The sequence below is a fragment of the Mus caroli genome, unplaced genomic scaffold (genome assembly GCF_978045245.1).
Source record: "Mus caroli unplaced genomic scaffold, Mus_caroli_1 scaffold_15, whole genome shotgun sequence".
NCBI classification, from domain to species: domain Eukaryota; kingdom Metazoa; phylum Chordata; class Mammalia; order Rodentia; family Muridae; genus Mus; species Mus caroli.
This window is the reverse complement of record NW_028227270.1, coordinates 90,145,545-90,166,177: the sequence shown is the minus strand read 5'-3', so window position 1 is coordinate 90,166,177 and position 20,633 is coordinate 90,145,545. Positions and strand designations below refer to the sequence as shown.

Sequence of the window (20,633 nt, the reverse complement as noted above, 5' to 3'; positions counted from 1 at the left end):
GTTTGTATCCATTATAACTGGAACCAAGCAAGAACATATGTATTTGTGACACTCAGCACAGTAAATCAGAAATACAGACCTTTTACAAGCGCAGCCTAGTCTCAGTTAAAGCGAAGTTACCTTTTCAGAGCAATTAGTAACATTTTTATAAGTGCCATGGCACCATGTGTGCAAAAACATCAGTTAAAAATTTAGGAACATGAAGGACTTTAACAGTCAAAGGCACCAATAAATGCCAATTGTTAAAAACTTGTGGGGCTGAAAGATGACGGCATGCATGCTGAGTCCACCAATAAAATATATTAAAACCTGACTCATACCAAAAGCACCAAGGGACCTATACTATGTTATGTTCACAAAGAGCCCAGGCACAGCACCACGGGACTCCCCCCACCCTCCCACTGCACACCTAAGTCGGCTGTAGTGAACCTCACATTCCCAGGCAACTACTGAGTGCTGACTCATCCTCCAAAGGCCACCTCCCACTAGTCTGAAAAGTCACCAGGACCAAAAGTGATTATTTTATGAGATGCATTTATACTTCTTCAGACCTTGTTAATTACTACTTTTACACTAGCAAATAATATTAAGATCTCCATGTTCTTCATCCAATGATTTAATTTTTTTAAATGATTTTAGAAATTCACACAGGACATTAGTAAAATGAAAGGCAGTAAGGATTCTAATCCGAATACAACATTATTATGGGAACAAAAGGATTTTACTAAAAAATATCAAGTATGTTAGGAAACCAGACTCTCACTAATGTCCGACTCTTTGGCTCTCCACTCTTTCTGTACCGGGGCCAGGGTGCAACTCAGGATAGAGCCTCAGGCGCAACGAAAGGATAAACAAATCCTCCCTTAACAGAAGTCAGGAAAATCTTTGTAGCTGTCTTAGGTGGGAGGGAAGGAGCAGTAGAAGAAGTCAGGGAAGGGAGAAAACCTGTTTGACTAAATAATATTTATTTTTTAATTTTAACACAATTTATTATCATATAAACTTAACTGTGATAGTTTTAAATGTCAACTTGCCACAACCAAGAATCATCTTGGAAAAGCTCTGACAGAGGGATGATCTAGACTGGTTGGCTGGTAGGCATGTCTGTTGGGAACTGTCTTCATTGTTAAAGAAGGTGGGAAGAACCCCTTGAATGTGGGTGGTACCATGCCCTGAGCTGGGCCCTGGGCTGCTTAAGAGTGAGCTACAGGAGTCCTGAGCAGGAAGCCTTCTTACTTCATCCATGACTGTGGATAGGATGTTTTCCAATCCTGCCTTGACTTCCCTACAATAATATATTATAACCTAGAATTTTAAGTCAAACAAACTCTTTTTCCCCTATGTTGCTTTTGGTCAGGACATTTTATCATAGCGACAGAATGAAATTACACTATTTACTTAAAGGGTTTTTGTTCTGAGTCAGGGAGAAGCAAGGTATCACTAAGCATACAAGCCATTATGGCTGCAGCACTCACCCATCCTCATGGACAGCCCTCACAGGAGCCCACGGGAAACCCTAAGAAACCTAGGCCAGACCTCAAGTGGGCAGCAGTCCGCCCTGCATGCCGGATTCAAAGCCAGAGTTTGGCTCCAAGACACAAGACACTACCTCTTAAGAGAAATGTAAAGAAATTCCGAAGCAAGTCAAGTCCTTCTGTTGTGCCATTTTTTCTGCCTTCCTGACTACAATGCCACTAGAGATGGTTCGCATCAAACTGCTCTGTGGCTAGCAGCACAAGGCCAAAAGGTAAGAAGAGGACGAGGCAGCAAGAACTATAGAAAAAACATCTGTCAGAATGAAAGTGAGAGTGGCAACTACGACAATGAGCACTGGCTGCTATGCTGCTCAGCTCTGTGTCAACTTGACACAAGCTGGAGAACAGGGACTCTCAAATGAGAAAACGCCTCTATAAAATTGGTCTGTAGGCAAGGCATAGGGCACTGCCTATTATGGGTGGTACTGAGTTGGGCTGGTGTTTATATAACAGTTTTCTCCAACATTAAAACATTCCACCCTCAAGTTCCTTAAGCAGAAAGGTAAACAATGCAATATAGCTTTAGGAAGTCCCTGAAATTGACCAGATTCACTAGGCTCCTATGTGGTAGAGTAAGCATGAAAGCTGAGACTCTCTCTCAAAGTGAGGATGAGCTGAAAAGAAGACTCTGAGACCAGAACAGCTGCCTGGAAGAAGCAGAAACCAGCTAAGCTACCTAGAAGAGGTTTAGACAAACTTATCGCCCAGAAAGGACACTCTACAGCCTGTTGAGCTGCCCGCAGGCTGTGCAATATTCCAGGTTCCTAGCCTTGTGAGCTGTTACCCATGCTGGGGTGGGCTTTAGTGAAACAGCTGTCTTTGAGTCACTTCTGATCCTATAAGTAACCCCTTTTAGCCATACTCCTATAAGTAACCCCATTAAAACTCATTGGTTCACCAGTTGGACTGGTGATGGGATTCCTATCTGGCGTGAGTAGACATGTAACTTGTCTCTCTAAAAATGTTCTGTCACACAACAGCTGGAGGTCCTAGGTGCTATAAGAAAACTGGCTTAGCAAACTGCAGAGCAAATCAGTAAGCCGCACTCCTCCATGGCCTTTACATCAACTCTTACCTCCATGGTTCCTGTCCTGATTTCCCCAGTGATAGACTGTGAACTAAGAGTGGTAAGATAAAATAACCCTTTTCTTCCCCAAGTGGCTTTGGGTCCTGGTGTTTTATCTCAGCAGTAGGAACCCTGTCTAGCACAGCTGGTCTGACTCACGCCCCTATAGAGCATGTGCATCCCCTTGGTCTCCTTCATCTGTAAAGGCTAAGGAAGAGCAGTCAGAATGATCCCTCCCTCCTTCCCGTACTTCACAGCAGCATCAAGAAGAAGCTAACATTCAGGAGTTTTTATGCAGGCCCTTCATGGGTTTTCTATCACCTGCAAGCCTATGTATGCAGAGTTGACAGTGTGCTCCAACATACCTGCCCTTTACCCTTCTATTTTGAACTGTCCCAATTTTAATTGACAGGGTATCAAAAAACCCTTGAAACAGTTTTAGAATGCCCCTGCTTTAAAGATGCTACCTAGACATCCCAAGCTCACTAAAAGCTCCTACACTCTAGGGTTTTTCAACAAACAATTCCTACCCAAAATGGGCCCCTTGTATCCACCTGAGCAGGGACACCATAGCAGTGAAAATGCGCTTTGCTCTCAAAAGTACTAATGATCTTTGATGTAGACATGAAGGTTAGGTAGTTAAAAGTTAGTGGAAAAAAAAATGGTCCTCATTCTTAGAAAACCCAACATGCAGATTTGAGTAAGACATTTCGAGAACTAACTTGCTACCTTCTATGACTGTTCATGAGGCAACACCCATCACGTCACTCTGTAATCAGAATTATTAAGGCCAGAAAATAAATTATATAAAATTAATATATTAGATGAATTGCTTAAGATATATGAAAAAAGTTGGTCATACTTGGGAATATAAAAACAAACCATTAAATTCACTTATGAAACAATGTGTCACTAACTGGCACAATTCTGATAAATAAAGCTAAATAGGGCTGGCTTAAGTAAGAATTTAGGCAGGACATATCAAAAACAAAAGATCCCTTTGGACTAAATTATTCTAAAATATTTCTACGAAACTGAAGCAAATGAATAGATAATTCTACTGATTTCAAATTCTATCTAAACATATGAAAATGTACTGATGCTTATATTATTAATCAAGAATATGCTATGGGATGGGGGACTCCTCTGTAGTGTCCACCTTACTTGCCTATCATGTAAGAGTCACACATTCCACAGTCAACCCCCAAAACCAAAGCAGAGTAGTTATTAAAATTTCAAAACATTCTTTATCATAAAATGTAAAATCCTCCAAAAATCCGAAATAATTTTGTCAAAGATGTTTATCTGTGAAACCATTGACTGAAGCAAAACTTGTCAAGCCTCATACATATTACCATAAAAATAAAAAATTAATAATACAGTAAATGACCCATATGGGATATCCCTAAATATGAATCCCTCCACTTCAAGAACATAAAACTCTCAGACGGTAAAATTAAAGAACCAAATGGTACTTACTTCTCGATTTCAATGCCAAGAGGATTCGCAGGACGGAGAGACAAGGGAGGAATCCCTTTGTTCCTGTCAGTCCGCATGTCATAATAATTCATTTCATCCACCCACACTGCAGACTGATCTAAAATCCCTGTAGGAATATACACTCAGTAAGACAGAGACTCTCCAGGTGCCTTGACATCTCACCACAGTGCTTTATTTTGTAAGAGACTTAAGGATACTACAGCTCAAGTTTTTTTCATGCCTGGTGGCCTTATAACAAATACTGAGAATCTATAATGGCAAAAGTAACACTTCTTGGTTTAGGATTTCACTATACATTATTCAATGGAGGTGATTTTAAGCCACTCACAAAACATTCTGGAAAAAAAAAAAGATGTTTTCTCAATAACATATAAAATTATTTGTACATTGTTAAATATTAATGATTAAGTTAATAATATCATTTGCAAAGTAAAGTATGAGGTATAATAATATAACTTACAATATCTCTTTATTCAAGTAAATATTCTGAACTTTTTGGAAAAACTGTCTGCAAAATCTCCAGTCCTAAACGCCTCAGGTCCAGCACTAATCCCACGGCAAGCTCCTTGCATGCAACCGCTGAGAAGCCATCAAACAGACCTGACTTAGATGTAGCATCACACAGGTATGACATCACACAGGTATGACATCACACAGGTATGACTTGTATGTAACATAAGCTTCTTTTCCTAACTCCCAAAATCGAAAGTCATTTTACTACAGGTGCAATGCAAATGGTTGAAAACTGGTTTTGAAAACTCGCTTTATCTCTCTAAACACTAACATGAATAGCTATGCAAAATTAGCATAGTCCTTGTTATTTCTTATTCTCTCCATTATGCTGAATACTGGAAATGTCCTACATCATTAGAAAAAAAATCTTAGGCTGGTATCTTTTTGGTAAATCCAATAAAATCAAACAATTAAATTGATTAGAGAATACATAGCTTGCATAATGGAAAAACAGTTTATTCAGGGAAAACAGACTAGGTGCACATCTGCAAAGAAGACACAAGCTCTAAAGATAGCGTTCTCTTTCATGGGGCCAAGCTCTGTACAGTCCTACTCAGTACAGCACAGCCTTCGCCACTGCAGGGACTCTGGGTTGCAACAAAGCAGGACTGAAGACTCAGTAACTCAGAGCAAGTGTGTCCTGCTGGCTAGACCAGGAGTGGAAGACACTGAGGCTTCCCAGAAGAAAGTTGTCTGAACACCAGACAGCAATGGGACCCTGTGCAAAAGGACTACTTCAGCAACCATCATGGATATTAACAAGGGCTCAGGACAAGCTTATGCAGAAATCCGACATTCTGTGGCTGTCATTAAATCTGGCCCTCAACTTCTATGAGCTATTCTAAATACCCTGAAGTAGGTACTCAAAGTTTTATTTTCAACTAAGTTTTCTTTATGTGCTATATAAACAATTATAAAATGATGAATTTTAGAAAAATGTTTACACATCCTCTAGAAATCTGTAAAATAGGCTCATGCTTTGATTTTACAGTTCACTTTCTAAAGATATATATACACACACACATATATACATATACTTATATACACACACATATATTAATATATACACATATATACATATATATTTAAATGGTGTATTTCTGTACACAAATGTATACTAATACCAATATATATAAACTAATTCATTCTCATTTTCCTGTATTCCTTCCATGCTTTTACTTCAAAAGTACATATAAGGAATTATGGAGGCCAGCACTATAGAATAAACCTCTATGAGCTGAGATGGACAACGAAACTTTATTTTTCAATATATAGAGAGATACTGACTGAATTTAATTAGGATTGATGGTCTTATACAAAAATTTTATGTTTGTATATTATTGTAAGATCTTACAGAATCACAATGAGGAACTTATTAATATTTTATTAAGAGAGATAAAGTATCCATTGGAACAATTTAAAAATTAATCATTTGTTCTTGTAAGTGTTAGCACTTTACAGTTATCTTCTAAGCTATGCAACCCTATGAGGTTGATAATGTTTGGTACTATTCTTCTTTCACTCCCAGGACACAGGCATTGGAGCTTCACAGCTGCTGGAGATCAAAGTCTGGCTCCTCAGCCCCAAATGCTAAGGCTGCCAAGCAGCAGGGGGTAAGTACATAGGAAGAGGAAGTGGGACCTCAGGAGACAAAGCAGAGCACAGAGAGCTAGGTAGAGAGGGCTGCACTTCATCTGGTCCTAGGAGGATACGACCACCACAAATCTGGCCAAAGTAGAAGCTATTTCACTTAGAATCTTAAGTGTATAACAGCATTAAAGTAATGTCATATGTTCAAGATCAAGGAGCCAAGGGACAGATGTCACCAGTAACTTGGAAAGACAGTAATTCTTAGACCTGTCTTCACACTGACAGTCAGCTTAGGGAACTGCCTCTCAAAGAGAAGGGCTGACAGGGGTTCAGAGCCAGCCCTCGGGACTCTACCATGAGAGTCGCCAACAAAGGAAGGTTAACTCAACCTGAGACACATCTTAGTGTTGTCAAAATGAGCACACTACATCTAATAAGACATGAGCATTAAGCGCGTTTGATACGAGGTCTGCCAGTTTTAACATCTAAAGGTCAGTAGCTTTTCTTTAGGATAAAGTCTTACCTATTTTTTCAGGCTTGAGTAGCTTAAAAGAGACAGTTGAGGTTCCTTTGCCCCCTGACTTAGTTGTAACAATAATGTCTCCTTTGTCATTTTTGGCTTGTCCCACTCGACAGACAATTTTACTCGCAGACATCCATTCTGCCGTGAGGAGGCAATTATGTCCACAAATTGTCAAGCCTGGAAGTAAAAGCATGTATACAACAAATGAAAAATCAAAAGACATAATAATGTTTCCTGTTTGAATAGATGTCTACAGCGCCTGGCACAGGCCATGGAATCTGGTTTTCTCTCTGATACCTAAGATTTCCTTCACTTCCTCTACCACCAGCAGAATTAGAACAACAATGGACTCCAGCTAGGTCCAGGCAGTCAGATTACTTAGGCTACAAGACTTAAACTGTTTTCAGAAAGCACTGCTACTATTACAAGTTTAAGTTATTAACACGGGGTGTTAAGATACAGGAATACACTTAGTGATCATTTCCAAAAAGATTTTAAACTTATCCATCTTCTAAAAAGAATCTGTATGTGCTTTTTCTGATGTTAGCTACACACAGGCTAGAGAATGGGCTGAGCTGGGTATTTAATGTGTATCACGCATGGGCTAGAGCACAGTGCTTCACAGACACTCTTGGCTTCTGCTGAGTTACTCTCAGTTCTTCCATCTCCACAGGAGATCTCAGTGGTGCTTTATCTGCTTTCGTGTTTTCCTAATAAAACTGACTCTATACTAGCCTTCTGTCATTCAGCTTCCAGTAAACCGGACAAAGGCCCATCACCACACCCTAACAAGGAGTGACTAAAGCAATGCCCAGCGACAGTATAGTGTAAAACCACAGTATTGTAAATCACTCATGAGTTAATTACCCTGCCAGGTAACAAAACTATAATTCAAACTGAGGAATGGGGGCAGACTTCAATTATTTTTATTACAAAATGAAAATAAGATCATGTGTCCTATTTATTTCTTAAGCTTTTTATTTTTTGCTTACTAAAACCTAACAAATCTAACTTGATGAAATATAATAGCATCATTTTATATTGGTTTGGGGCACTGAAATTTTTTTTATTTCTATTGTTTGTTCGCTGACACAGAGTCTCACTATGTTGTGCTGACTGGCCTGTAATTCTGTCAACCAGGCTGGGCTCAACCAAGCAAAGAGAAATCTGCCTCCTCTGACTCCCACGGCTAGACTTAAAGGAGTCCACCCCAAGACCTGGGTTAGCCTCAGGTTTTAAAAAAGTAAGAGAATTCCAAGTAAAGTAGATTTTATAGTGTTTTTACTTGACTAATATAGGTGTATTTCAGTTAAAAACACTTAAATTATTTAACAAGTTGAGTTTGCTCTTTTTAAAAATGAGTTCTTGGCAACAGCTAAACTAGCACGGTTATGAAAGTAATATACACTTAGTCAAATAAAAATAGCACCATTCAAAATAAAACAAAAGCAAAATGTACACAGACTGCTAACTGTTGTGTTTTAACACTATATAGGACAGGAGTGAATTCCATCTATATGGTATGTTTTCATGCATTCCAAGGGCTTTTTCCCAGTATGGATAAACAAACAACCAGACAAAGTCAAGACCCTGGATGAGACCTGACCCCTCTGGGCTGGAATGTGGCTCCTCTGCTAGAATGCTTGCCTAGCACACACAAAGCCCTGGCCCTGGTCCACAGCACAGCATGCATCAAGCATGGCTGTGCATGGCTACAATCCCAGCAACTGGTAAGAAGAGGCAAAAGGGTCAGAAGTTCAAGGTCATACTCTTCACACACCTATCTTTGTAAGAATAAGTTTAAGAGATGTTTACTAAACTATCAAATACTATAGCTAAGGATAAAAACAGAAAATTACACATAATATAATTAAGTAACCCTAGCAAAGATTCCCTATCTGGGAAGCACAAACCTTAATCATTAACTACAATGCTAAACTTCAATTTGCTTCCTCTAAAAAGAAAATATTTTCTGGATGGTCAAAAACTCGTCAACCAGCAGTTAATGCGAGAAGACAGTTCCAGCTCAGACTCTAGAACTCAGCACTGGGTCTCTGTCAATTAGGAAACCAGTTGTGAAAATGTTGAGTCTAGAATAAACTCAGGTGAAAGATTAGAACAACATCCAACAGCATGCCCTGGCAATTCACCTCTACAACTTCATTTGTAGTTCATATAATCTATTATGAGTTACATTTAAAATCTGCATGCTAGCCCAGCTATCCAACATTCATTTCTATTTTTAAAAACAGTATTAAGGTTTCATCATAGCAAAATAAGCAGGGCTCACCAAGTTGAAGAAACAGGAATAAACCTTAGCCATGACATATTTTCTGAAGGAATTGTAGAAAGACAGCATAGATCTAATTTGATAATGACTTTCATTTTAAAAAAAATAGAAAAGATTTCCTTTTTATTTCAAAATTACGTATCCTACATTAATAATAAACCCAGCTTGTCACAATGCATGAGAGGCCATGCCCTTACCTATGAGGTCAGTGGGACCAGTACCCAGGTTCTCCCCTCTAATTGTGACTTTGGTCCAAGGTATTCCTTCATTTGGAGAGATGCCTGTTACAAGTGGGGGCTGCCGGGATCGAGACATGGTACTTTGTGCAGCAAACTCGTGATCCAGTTATAGAAGCAACCTGTTAAAACAGAGAATTGGTGCCAATTGAGCTAACAGAAACCATGAACATAGGAATGTTTGACATTTCGGAGCAATACATAAAAAGTATTCATTCACTACAGTTCTGGAGCTTGGATTGGTTTGGTCATTCACTGTATCCATCAACATTTACCAAAGATGAAGTTTATAATGGATACTTGTTAGCACTGTGAGAAATATTTCAAAGAAACAGAAACATAAGTCCCAGGTTCAAATGTTTTTATCATATTGTTACTGCACAGCTCTAGGCCTACACAACTGACTCACAAATACTACACGAAATCATCTCATTGTTCTACTTTAACAGCTTTCTAAGAAATATACTATAGTTGCAATGAAAATATATTTATATTCCTGTAAATATAGGAATTCACGTTGTTTAAATTATAATGTAGTTTATATTTTCTATCATATAGTACATACATATACATACAACTAACTCAAAATGCAAATGTCCTCTTATGAATTACATCTGCTTTTTGAACACCTATGACAGATTTATAGGCAGAAACACATATTCACTTACTGCTAAGAACTGACAGCATGGATAAAAATGCACACTGGGAAGTCAAAATAGAGCTCTGCTCAAATACTGTACTCTAATTTGCTATCTCCACTCTCAGCAATTATCTGTTAGTTCTCAAAACTAAGCATCTAACCAATTTCATCCTTGCTTTTAGAAGTTTTTGTAGGATACTTACTGTTCACAAGTTTTATGTTGGAAAAAAAGTAAGTATTTTGTGTTTAAAACTTGTTAGAACTAGACTTCTTTCTACCTCACCTCCTTCATCTTCAGCCACTTCATTTACATTCAAAACTAGAGTATCAATCATCTCTGAAAATTCTTAAGATATTCTACATCCTACAGCATTTGCCAAGACTGAATCCCTTATGTAAATATTAACAAACACATCATTTCATTAACATGCAAGTCTGCATTCACCCTTAATAACTGGCAAAATTCTACATCAAAAGACTGTTTCAAAAGGTATTTATGCTTTATTATCTGCAAGTGTTTGTATATCAACTTTATGTACCTACAAGCATTTCAGTAAAGAGGTCGCAAAGAGAAAAAGTACAAAAATCATCTGAACTAAATCAACTCAGCACTAACAACTGAGTTTAGCTATATTAGGATTCACATTTATACATTTAAAAAAAAAATCAGTTGTTTAGGGCTGGAAAAATGGCTCAGCAGTTAACAGCACATACTGCTCTTGCAGAGGCCCCAGGTTTGGTTTCAAGTACCATGTTGAACAGCTCACAACCGCCTGTCATCCCACGTCCAGGAGGGTTTGATATCTCTTTGCTGTGTGGGTACCTGTTCTCACATGCATATATGCACACATAATTAAAAATAAAACAAATGAATCTTTATAAATGCAGCTACTTAAAATATTCCAGAAGGAAACAATTAGAAAAAAAATTTCAAGTTCTATTTGCAAGCTACAGATGTAGCTCAGCTACAATGCCTGCCTAGCATGCACGAAGACTTAGGTTGGTTCCTCAACACTGCATAACTGGCGATGGGAGCCCCTGTTGGTAAGTCCAGAATTTGGGAGATATGGGCAAGATGAATAGAGATTCAAGGTCATCCTGGTGGTTACATAGTGACTTCTAGGATAGCCTGGTATGAATGGGCCTTTGTCTCAAAAAACAAACATACAAAACAAAACTTTTTCTATTGAAAATATCATTATGAGCAAAGAAACGTACAAGAACTTATAAAAAAACCTACAAGCAGGGATAATAAAGACTTAAGTAAGTGAAGATCTATATACCACATTCATGGATCATAGGGCGGGATGCTATTAAAATATCAACTGATGTATAAATTCATGCAAGTTTATATAGTGATTTTGGCAAAATAACTCAAAAATTTCTAAAGACAGTCAAGGAACTTAGAACAGTGAAAACAATTTTAAAACGAAAAAAGTTCATAAATTCACGATATTTTACAAGTTTACAGCAATGAAGACAATGTGTTATTACCACTAAGGTGGGCTGACAGGTGGTGGAATATAGTAAAACTCAGAAGTGAAAACCTCATGCATGTTCACTTGACTGCTAACAAAGGTTCCAAAGCATATCAATGGAGAAAATAGATAATATTATCAAACAGTGTGCAAATTATTAATATGTATTCAGGAAAAGAAAGGAAAGCTTTTAACTATAACCTCATACCTTACAAAAGTCACTTCAAAGTGCATTCTAGACTCAGACATGAAAACTAAAATTATAAAGTACAAGATGATGCCATAAAAAACCACCAACATTGGCTGGAAGTATAGATTGAGCTATTTTTAATTAAATAAAAAGTAACCATACATTTTTTTAAACTTTATTTTTTACTTCACCAAAATTAAAATCCTCTGCTCACCCAGAGAAGTGTCCCAGAAAAAAATATTCACACACACACACACACACACACAAAACTAAGTAGCTTATATAAAAAAAAAATTAATGGAACTTAATAGCAAAATATTTTTTAAATAAGCAAATGATTCGAAAAGATTTGAAAACACTTCACAGAAGATAAATAAATTCAGTTGGGGAATATGATGGCACACATCTGTAATCCCAGTACTCAGGAAGCTAAGAATGAGTAAGTTCAAAGATAGTATGGGCTATATTGTATGACCCTGTTTCAAAATGTTTTCTATGACTAAAACATTATGCATATATTATATGTATATACACATCTATGATGCATAATTTATATAAATAAGTATTTATGCAATGCATACAATTGGTAGAAATACTTAGGCACTTCTCATAGTGAATATTTCAAACTGATATCACCAACAAAACAGTATCTTCAAAAAAGCCATCTGCTCTGAATTTCCTGTGTGCAACAAACTACTTCCAGAAAGATGGTGCTCACATATAAAAGAGGACATATATTAAAAAAAAACTCTGACACAGTGGCATGCTCCAGTGAAGAAGAGGCAGAGGAACGGAGACATGTCAAGGTTGTAGCAGCCTAACTAGCAGACAATTTGTGTCCAGATTTAGGAAAATATAGCATCCAAAGGGAGTTGTCCAGGTGGCTCTCCTGTTGTGTCCCCTAGTGTTACAATACTAACCCAAATACAAGGATGATCTCTCTTATGTGTGCCTGCACCCCTTGCCTGTTTTTAATAGTGCACACTGAGGAAAAATAAAACAAAACTGTTAGCAGTAAGTTGTGTATGTTTTAAAAATATTCAACTCTACTCTAGGAATATAATCACTGAAGAGATGCATAGAATAATTACTGTAGAAAGTCATTTACTATCCTATGACCACTAATAATTACAGAGAAAATCAGGAAGGGGGAACAGTGATTAGATGTAAAGTGAAATATATATACATATATATATATATATCTATATACACACACACACACACACATATACATATATATACATATATATAGACACACACGTATAAAATTACAAAGAAAAATCACTCAAGGAACACTAAACTAGTAAGCACATGATTTAAAAACTGGATAGTCAGGTAGTATTTTTAAGCATCTCCCTATAAATGAACTTCAAAGAGAAATCAATTTATTGTCCAAGACAAATTAGTAAGAATAGTAGATAAACCTATAATAATACTTTGAAAGTGTCAAAATCAAGAAAAATTTTTAAAAGACTGAACATCCACCTCAGTTGATGGACACTTATTTTCAAATGGCATCACACAAAATAAACAGGTAAATGGAAAGAATAAAGAAAATGAGCCTAAAAGTAAATATTTGATGATCTGGCTAAGCGACTTGGCAGAAATTGTTACTTTTAATATTATTAAAAGGCTTTTATTTTCTTAAATTTTGAAGTTACCTCAAAATAAAGTTAAAAAATGTTTTGATATAATTTTGAATTAAAACACAAATGCAACAGATTAAAATCCTATTCAGTTCATGTTAATTTAAAAACTCATGATGAAGATATTTATACCTAACATTGACAAAATACACAAACAAGCAACTAATAAACTGATTTTAAATAATGGAAAATAATAAATCAACAGGTAAAGTTAATTTTATATAAAATAGCATTTTACAAATGATTATTCTTTTAAAGGGATAACTATTGCTCTCTTTTACTCGCCCTCTAAAAGAAGACATAATATTGTTTCAAATACATAAGTATATTCCCAGAAACTACGATGTGGAATTTAGCCTGGTAATGTATTAATAAAAATTTAAGGGCCTACAAAGGCATACATGGGGGCAGGGTGTTTAACAACTCTTTTAGCAAATAATTGTGTTGTTCCAAAGACACTATAACACTTACTGCATTGAAAATAGACTAGAAAAGATAAATAACTTGTCTCATGGATTAACATCCACAAACCAATTCTTGACAAAGGCAAACTCGCCTTTAATTTGCATAGAAAATTGAGTCCTCTGAGTGATTTAATTATCTTACTGACACTGAAAATTACACCCCAAATTGGATAAGCACGTGGATTCTTTGGACTACTTTCAGAATCTGGCCTAGTTCACATAGAACGTAGAACCAAATTTCTAAGTACAAATGCTCTGCCTTCTCTGTTGCCAAAAACACAGTGGCATGACATCTTAATGAGATTAAGGAATTATCACTGACATTATAGAGAAAAGCTTACTAATAGAAATGTTACTGCCGGTAACCATTGGGAATGGTGACTCTGATTAGCAAAAAGGGATGTGCTGGGATTCATAAGGTTAAGAAAGAAGAGAGTTGATCAATCCAACAAATACCACAAAGGCTCTCATCTGAACATACTATACCCCAGAGATAAGCAATGAATTTTAGGGCAGCAAACCCTGAAGTGCTTACTGAGGATCAAGCATGAGGATCCAAATCTAATCTCCAGAACCTATGTTGAGAAACAACAAAACAAACAGAAGAGTGGAGTGGCACACATTTGTAGCTGGAGAAGCAGGGAGAAGTAGATCCTTAGAGATCACTGGCCGGCCAGTCTAGCTTACTTGGAAAGTTCTAGACCAATAAGAAACCATGGCTCTAAAGACAAGCTCCTGAAAGGCTTGTTCTCTAGTCTCCACACACACATACACACACACTTTATTATAGCTTGAAATTTCTTTCTTCTTTAATTAAATGAAATACAGTGGGATAAAGCTGGAAGACATGGTTCAAATGAGTATGTAGTTGGTTTAGTTGGTAGTGCTGTTTGGGTAAGGTTTAGGAGGTAGAGCTTCCTAGAGGACGTATGTCACAAGGGGAAGGCTTTGGGGCTTTAAAGCCATATGTCATTCCCAGTTAAAGCTCTGCTTCCTACACAAAGTTTAGGGTTTGAGCTCTTGGCTATTCCTGTACCATGACTGTCATCTGCTGCCAAGATTCCTTGTCATAATGGATTCTTATTGTTCTAAAAACCATAAGGCAAAAACCCCTCCTTTCTATAAGTTGCCTGGGTCATTGTGTTTGAGCTTACCAATAGAAATCAGAAAGCATGTCTGTGTTACAGCACAGACATATACACACACAACCTGAATATCTCGAAGCTTTCCCAAAATAGCGTTTACAAATAGTTCTCACCTTTCTTTAAATAGTCACCAAACAAACAAGTGTCTGACTCAGAAGTGAGGAAGTAAGTTGTCTGAGAGTTTAAACTCTGAAAGGGCTATTCACCAGGAATATAAAAACTCCTACTGAGGACCTTCGGAAGACAGTTGTTTGCCTCTCTGAGTCTGTGATGCACATACAGAATCCATCTTAGACCTTTCAGAGAGACTGAGCTCATTAAGCCTCTCAAAATAATTTGTTTATTTTAAAAGGAGAATTTTCTCATTCTTCACAATATTATTTCATAATAAAATAATACAATAATTGTTTCAGGATTCAGTTATATTATTTTATTATAATCCTTTTTTTCCAAAACAACTAAGTTGAATATAATGTAACTGTCAAAACCAAAAAGCAATCACATGAACTTTTAATTATTTCTCCAACTGTTTCTTAACAGTTTACAAAGGAAGCACTCAACAAAATAAACACCCACAAAATCCATGGGGTTGCAGGCTTTTAACACAAGTAACTCAAAGTCTCAGTTCTGGAAAGTGCTTAAATTAAGAATTCTTTTAAAAAGAAAATCAAGGCTGCTTGAAATCATGAAGCAGGAATAAAATACTGAAGAGAAATATCTTCATGAACCAAAACAAGATGAAGCAGAGTATTGCTCAAAATATTACATAAGGCCATTGTGGGATTTATCTGCTGTCCGTCAAAACACTGTAGAAGCTTCCTATTATCCACCCGCACTTGCACCATGGTCTCTGGGTCTTTGCCTTGAGACATACACAGAACTGCATTTGGAGGATTTCCAAGATTTTTAAAATAGCTTTTAATAGTCACTCTATCAGTTTCTACACTCAAGTTCATTCTGCCGTTGAGATTTGCTTCCACCAGCACATGACTGCCCACATTTGCCATCCTTTCCACCATGTTCTTCAAGGTCTTCAGAGCTGGCAGATAAACACTCACATCAGAGCCCCGAACTTGGGGCTCTGTGCAGTCTTTCCACCGCCTTCTGGGAAGCACCCTCACAGGCAGATCGTGGACCACAGCACGGGTGTGGCCGGGGCACGATGCCAGCTCCACCACCAAAGTAAGGCAGGGGCGCAGCTTGTTGGTGAGCTGGAGCTTCAGGGATGAAGCATTGCCGGCATTCTTCACGGCTCTGGCCAGATGCTCAGACATCAGCTCAAGACAGATCTCGTTGAACTCCTGCGAGGCACCCTCCATGCAAAAGTGGTGGAAGACATCGCGCCGCACCTCACCCCACAGCTGGGCCTCACCCAGCAGCCCCATGGGACAGAAGCACAGCCTGTCAGGGCACACACGGAGCACACAGACTTTCGCCAGCTTTGCTACGGTGCTGCTGACCTGAATGAAGAGCTCTATAAAACGCCTGCTGGTGATCCTGGCCCGAAACCTCATGGTGCCTCAGTGGTAGAGAGAGCTGTGAGGAGCCCGCTGCTAGAGAAGTCAGCTGGTTCACTCTTCCGGCCTGCAGTGTAGCCTGCTTACCCTTCCGGCCTGGGGCACAGCCAGTTCAACTACCAAGACTGGGGTGCGCTCTACTGCCCCTCCCTCCTGCCCCAGCACTGCCTGCATTTGGGTTCCACCTGCCTGCAGGCCCACTTACACCTGAGGCCACCTAGGGAAGATGCTACAGGGACACACTTTGGACTGTCTCTTCACCTTCCTACCTACCTGCCCTATTTGAATATTTCACTGCTTCTGGTCTGCTCATAAGAAGGCCAATCTACATAGTGTGACTACAATGAAAAGCACCAGCACAATTGAGACAACCAACCCTTTTAAAACATTTCGGTGCATACATATACCAAATATATATTATAGTCCTGTTCAGTCCAGACATTACTTGCAGACATTACTACATGTCTTATAAATAATGTGATAAATTGGATACACATTTTATAACCTGGCATTTGTGCCTAAAATGCACATATAATGGATATCATTCCATACTATCACATGCTAACAAGTCTATATCATTTTCATGGCTAGTTTTCCAGTATATTGATAAAAATAATTATTCTATAAGAAGAATTTACATGATCCAATTTTGACCTATTCCTAGGATAACAATGAATTACACAAAATACATTTACTTTTACCAGTATTTACTTCAGTTAAGTTTAAAGGGAATTCTTGGTTATTGCATGTACATATAAAACTCTTCTGTTACCACTTTCCCAAAGAAATTTCTATCAACATACCTTCTCATCAGCAGCATCATATAACAATCTATGTTGTATGTAGTGATGTGATAGGTAGAAGAGCATGGCTTCAACTTGCAATGTATGTATGTGAATTTTACATTCATGATCTTTTGTGGAGTTTGTTGCTTGATTTTTAAGATCTCTGATAAGACCAGGCTGGTGACACATTCCAATAATTCCAACACAGGGGGCCAGAGGCAAGGAGGAAGGATCACAAGTTTAAGGAAAGTTAGGGTTACATTCTAGGCCAGTCTAAGCTACATGGTGAGATTTTATCTTAAATAAATAAATGGGTAACAAAAGAATAAAATCTCTGACAAGAACATCAGCCCTCTGTCCCTGTAAATATGGCCCAGAAAATGCTGAATCTTTGTATGTAAAATGTATTTGTCTTTTTTTTTTTTTTTTTGGTGCTCCTAGAGTCCTGATCCATGTGAAATACAAAGGATGAAGCTCAAACTTCTATACTCATCTAGTACAGCAGAGTGTTTGCTCAGCTCCACTTTTTTCAACTAGGCAGTGATGGTGATGGCACAGATCTCTGACTAAGTTGTCTTAGAGACCAAGATCTGACTGCTTTCTTCATCTTACTCCTGCCCCAAAATAATTCCAATCTTTTTTTTTTTTTTTTTTTTTTTTTTTTTTTGGTTTTTTTCAAGACAGGGTTTTTCTGTGTAGTTCCCTGGCCCGGGAACTCACTCGTAGACCAGGCTGGCATCCCAGTGCTGGGATTAAAGGCGTGCACCACCACTGCCCGGCCTAATCTTAGCTCATAGGCAGCAGCATCTAGGTCAGAGCAATCAGTTGCTTGATGTAAACTTTCAGTTCCTCTTTGTCTTTTAAAAGAAAGCATTTAATTGGGTGCTTGCTAACAGGTTCAGAGTTAGGTCATTTATCTTCATGGTGGGAAGCAAACAGACATGGTGGTAAGGAAGAGCTTATATATCCTTGGCCTACAGGAGGAGAGAGAGGGAAAGAAGGAGAGAAAGAAAGGGAGAGATAGAATGGACCTGGTGTGGGCTTTTCAAAGCCTACCAGCAACAACACACCTCCTCCAACAAGGCTGTATCTTCTAACCCTTCCCAAACAGTTCATCAACTAAAAACTAAGCCCACACATAGGAGCCACTGGGAGCCACTCTCATTCAACCCACCATACTCTTCATGAGCTCCACTTGCTCATGGGTACCAGCAGGATTTCCTCTAATAAACATCTCTCTGATGATCACATTATTGAGGATCAGGTATTTCAAGTTTTCATACACCACAGACACAAGGGAATATATGACAATCCTCTGTCTGCTTCTGCACTTATGCTATGTTCTATCCATTAAAAGGCAGAGACCCAGTGACCACCATATAGAGGATGAATCCCAGTCTTGCTGTTACCCACCATGAGGCCCTCGTACTTTTTGGTCCCTGAAGAAGGGGACTATAGTATATAGCACCTAGGTTGCTTCTAGAACTGAACTCATTGCAGATGTCAGCCTGTGAGATGTACATTCAGGTTAGCATCTACTGTAGCTTAAACATAAAGTGTCCCACAAAAGTCAATGTGTTAAATATTTGATTCCAGAGTGGTGCTCCTAGAAAGTGTAGTGGCCCTTCAGAAGGTGGGCCTGGCCCTCGGGCCACCGGGCCATGCTTTCAAACAGAGTGCGTGTGTCCTCATCTCTGTTCTATTGCTTCCTGCTCCCTGAACACAAGAGAACTGGTGTTGCTCCTCAATGCACACCTGCCACAATGTGCCACCTGGCTACAATAGTGACAGAAAGCAGACCAACACAGATGATAGGATAGGCTGTTGGTATGAAAAGGAATTTTGGAATATGGTGGAAATGTACAATGGGATAGAAGAGAATGATGAAATAAAATGGGATGATATAGAATTCTGGGACAGAATGGGACATAGAGATGCAATGGAATGAAATGTGAGACAGGATAGGCTAAAACAGGATAGGCTGGGAAGGGAAGGGACGAGCTGCAGCACTGGAATTAAATGGGATGCTAGGATGAGTGGAGTGGAGCAGGGTGGGGTAGGATGCGATGATGGGATGGGAAGGTAGGACTAGCGGGTAGGATAAGATTGGATGAAATGATAGGATAGAATCATGTGAGAAGAACTACTAAGATGGTGAGGGACATACCACTGGAATGGGACAAGATGTGATGGATGGGATGCTGCAATCAAATTGGATAGGATTAGGGTAATTGTTCCCTCGAGTGACAGAGCCCCACCAAACTAGCCCAGAAGTGACACACTGACCCAGATCATTTCTCTCAAAGATCTCACTAATAATATTCCTAGTTCCAGCAAAAACTCTAGACTCTTAAAAGGAAGGGGACCCAGAGAGCTCTCTGTAGAGATTAAAACTATCAATGTCTGAAGTGAAATAAAGTAAACCTCTAAGCTGTTGCTAGCATTTTCACTTGTAACTTGAAAGTTCAACAATGTTTAGCTTTTAAAGAATTAATGATGTACACTTAAAATATTCATGTCTTTTCCTTTAACACCTGGATAATTATCCTCAATGATTCCACAACTTAACTGGCATTACAATACTGCAAGAAAATGTTCTGCTACATTAAGACACAGGAGACATTACTAACATCTATCTATAAAGCAGGGAGAAACACAGCTGTGATCATGTGTTGGTTTCTTATTTACAATTGGGTACTACTGCGTGTTGTGGATTGCTGTTTGTATTTTCTGCTCCCTCAAGAGGGGTGCCCTGGTGAGGAGTAGGCCACATACTCAGGTGAGGTTAGGGGAAATCTTAATTGGTCAAATAAGGCTAGAGCCTGTGATTGGGCAGGAAAAGGTCTAAAAGCTTTAGACAGGGAAAAGAGGAAGAAGGTGATAGGAGATGAAGGACAGAGGGAGAATAAATGCAGGGAGAAGGAAGTGAAGATGAACCAGAACCATGTGGCCTGGAGGAGCTGCATGTAGCTAGGACTTCATAGATGGGCAATAGAGCAGTTAGAGTACATTTGTTCAACCTGGGTGTGCAGCTTGTATTTATATCAATTGAGTTTTGTGTTCTTTGCATGGGCATTTTGGGGTTGGAGATTGACCGTTATAAATCTGGCTGGTATATTGTAAGTCTTTAGTGTTTTCATTTCACAGGGCTAACGGGATCTGAGAAGCAGGCTTTCTGCAGGCCACCTGCTATGGCTGGCCTGGGAAGTGTGAGCAGGCATTTCAAGAAAAGACTGGTTTAGTCAGCTTAGCAAGCAGAGACTGAGAAAACTAGCTTGGGAGTGGGTTTTTGACCAGAGCAGCTTGGCAGCAGGCTAGCGGAGGGAACCAGGGCAAGATGGCCACTTGGGGCTGGCCATCAGGGTGGGTAAAACCGCCGAGGCCGGTGCATAGCCTGATTTAGCATGGGTTCGGTTTCTTTAAAACTACATGCTACAGCTACTCAGAAACTCACTCTGTCCATTATGGCATCTTTAAATACAGAAGTCACAGCCTAGACTCAAGAAAATCAAGTC

The 20,633-nt window shown here is 38.7% G+C and overlaps 2 protein-coding genes across 4 annotated transcripts in view; both read right to left on the bottom strand.

Annotated features, from left to right (window-relative positions):
* Positions 1–20,633, bottom strand: part of Exoc2 (exocyst complex component 2) — a 171,886-nt gene that overhangs the window by 122,475 nt on the left and 28,778 nt on the right. For 2 of the 3 annotated variants that reach the window (XM_021180205.3, XM_085831196.1), the window contains exons 2-4: positions 9,215–9,375; positions 6,728–6,904; positions 4,081–4,207 (exon numbers count right to left, since the gene is read on the bottom strand). In XM_021180205.3, the coding sequence (XP_021035864.1) occupies positions 4,081–4,207; positions 6,728–6,904; positions 9,215–9,332 (422 nt within the window). In that variant the 5' untranslated portion in view covers positions 9,333–9,375. Of the gene's footprint in view, positions 1–4,080; positions 4,208–6,727; positions 6,905–9,214; positions 9,376–16,276; positions 16,368–20,633 lie in introns of those variants that run through there. The other variant, XM_085831195.1, reaches the window with a different exon arrangement.
* Positions 15,301–16,330, bottom strand: Hus1b (HUS1 checkpoint clamp component B). Its single transcript, XM_021180207.3, has one exon. The coding sequence runs from the start codon at positions 16,328–16,330 to the stop codon at positions 15,500–15,502; it is 831 nt and encodes a 276-aa protein (XP_021035866.1). The 3' UTR covers positions 15,301–15,499.

What these genes read in the sequence shown, in the direction of transcription:
- Hus1b (XM_021180207.3), bottom strand. Translation starts at nt 16,330, where the DNA reads ATGAGGTTTCGGGCCAGGATCACCAGCAGGCGTTTTATAGAGCTCTTC.